The 1,458-nt window shown below is 44.4% G+C and overlaps 1 protein-coding gene across 1 annotated transcript in view; it reads left to right on the top strand.

Annotated features, from left to right (window-relative positions):
* LOC112068931 (atos homolog protein B) overlaps positions 1 to 1,452 on the top strand; it is a 52,983-nt gene extending 51,531 nt beyond the window's left edge. The window contains exon 10 of the mRNA XM_070438342.1: positions 285 to 1,452. Within this exon, the coding sequence (XP_070294443.1) occupies positions 285 to 438 (154 nt within the window). The 3' untranslated portion in view covers positions 439 to 1,452. The remainder of the gene's footprint in view (positions 1 to 284) is intronic.
* Positions 1,453 to 1,458: the final 6 nt, after the last annotated feature.

The raw sequence follows: 1,458 nt of genomic DNA on the forward strand, positions 1-1,458 counted from the left end.
TCATCCTTCCCTCCCTCTCTCTCTCCATCCTTCCCTCCATCCATCCATGCACACACCTGTTTATTTATTTATTTGTTTCTTTGTTGAAAGCGAAGACAAACTGTATAGCATTTCAGAACCATGCTGAATGTTTAGAAATGTAATCAAAGGCATTTACTTTGTCTTTCAGGTTGTTTGCTGATCAGTCATTGTGCCAGAGACGCCTCGTTTGATGGAGCTTAGCTTAGTAGCTTTACACACAATGTATTAACGGTGATGGTTCTGCTTTGTTTTGAATCTCCTAGATTCCAGAGCTCTAAATCTGGGAAGATCTACTTGCACAACGATATCCGGCTGCTTTTCTCCCGCAAGTCCATTGAGGTGGACACGGGGATCCCTTACGAGCTCAAATCTTTCACAGAGGTGCCAAAAAACCCAAAATACTCCCCCCGCGTGTGAGCCTATGATGAACCCGCGACCCCTGACCCCATCACCAACGCAGCCCATTCCTGGAACTGGGCACAGAGAGATAAACAGACAGACATGGACAAGAAAACTTGAAAAGATTATTAATTCAAACACACATATATATATACTGAGTATACAAAACATTAAGGACACCTTCCTAATATTGAGATGCACTCCCCCTTTTGCCCTCAGAACAGCCTCAATTCATCAGGACATGGACTCTACAAGGTGGTGAAAGCGTTCCACAGGGATGCTGGATCATGTTGACTCCAATGCTTCTCGCAGTTGTGTCAAGTTGGCTGGATGTCCTTTGGGTGGTGGACCATTCTTGATACACACGGGAAACTGTTGAGCGTGAAAAACCCAGCAGTGTTGCAGTTTTTGACACAAACTGGTGCTCCTGGCACCTACTACCATACCCTGTTCAAAAGGCACTTAAATATTTTGTCTTGCTCATTCACCCTCTGAATGGCACACATACACAATCCATGTCTCAATTGTCTCAAGGCTTAAAAATCCATCTTTAACCTGTCTCCTCCCCTTCATCTACACTGTTTTGAAGTGGATGTAACAAGTGACATCAATTTGGGACCAAAACTTTCATTTTGGATTCACCTGGTCATGGAAAGAGCAGGTGTACTTAATGTTTTGTACAGTCAGTGTATATACATACACAGAAACACACATTTCCCACACAAAATGCACAGACAAGCATCGATCAATACATGCACACAGGCAAAGTAGCCTCACATGTATACACAACTCACAGTACACATGAACACTTGGTGGTGAAACTCATCTAGAGTTGAGTGTTAACATGCCTTGTGACTAACCTAAAAACCAGTTTTCCTCTCGAGCCGTTTGTTTCACACACAAACAGTCGTTTACTCTGCCTGCACCCGCCCCCCTCTCCAATGGTGGACCAATGACAACTCTGCCACCGCAACCAGCCAGTCAATAGAAAGCCGGGAAGTCGCTAATGACGCACGCTTTGTAAGAAGAGGACTGGAG

This window comes from Salvelinus sp. IW2-2015, unplaced genomic scaffold, assembly GCF_002910315.2.
Source record: "Salvelinus sp. IW2-2015 unplaced genomic scaffold, ASM291031v2 Un_scaffold793, whole genome shotgun sequence".
Taxonomy (NCBI): domain Eukaryota; kingdom Metazoa; phylum Chordata; class Actinopteri; order Salmoniformes; family Salmonidae; genus Salvelinus; species Salvelinus sp. IW2-2015.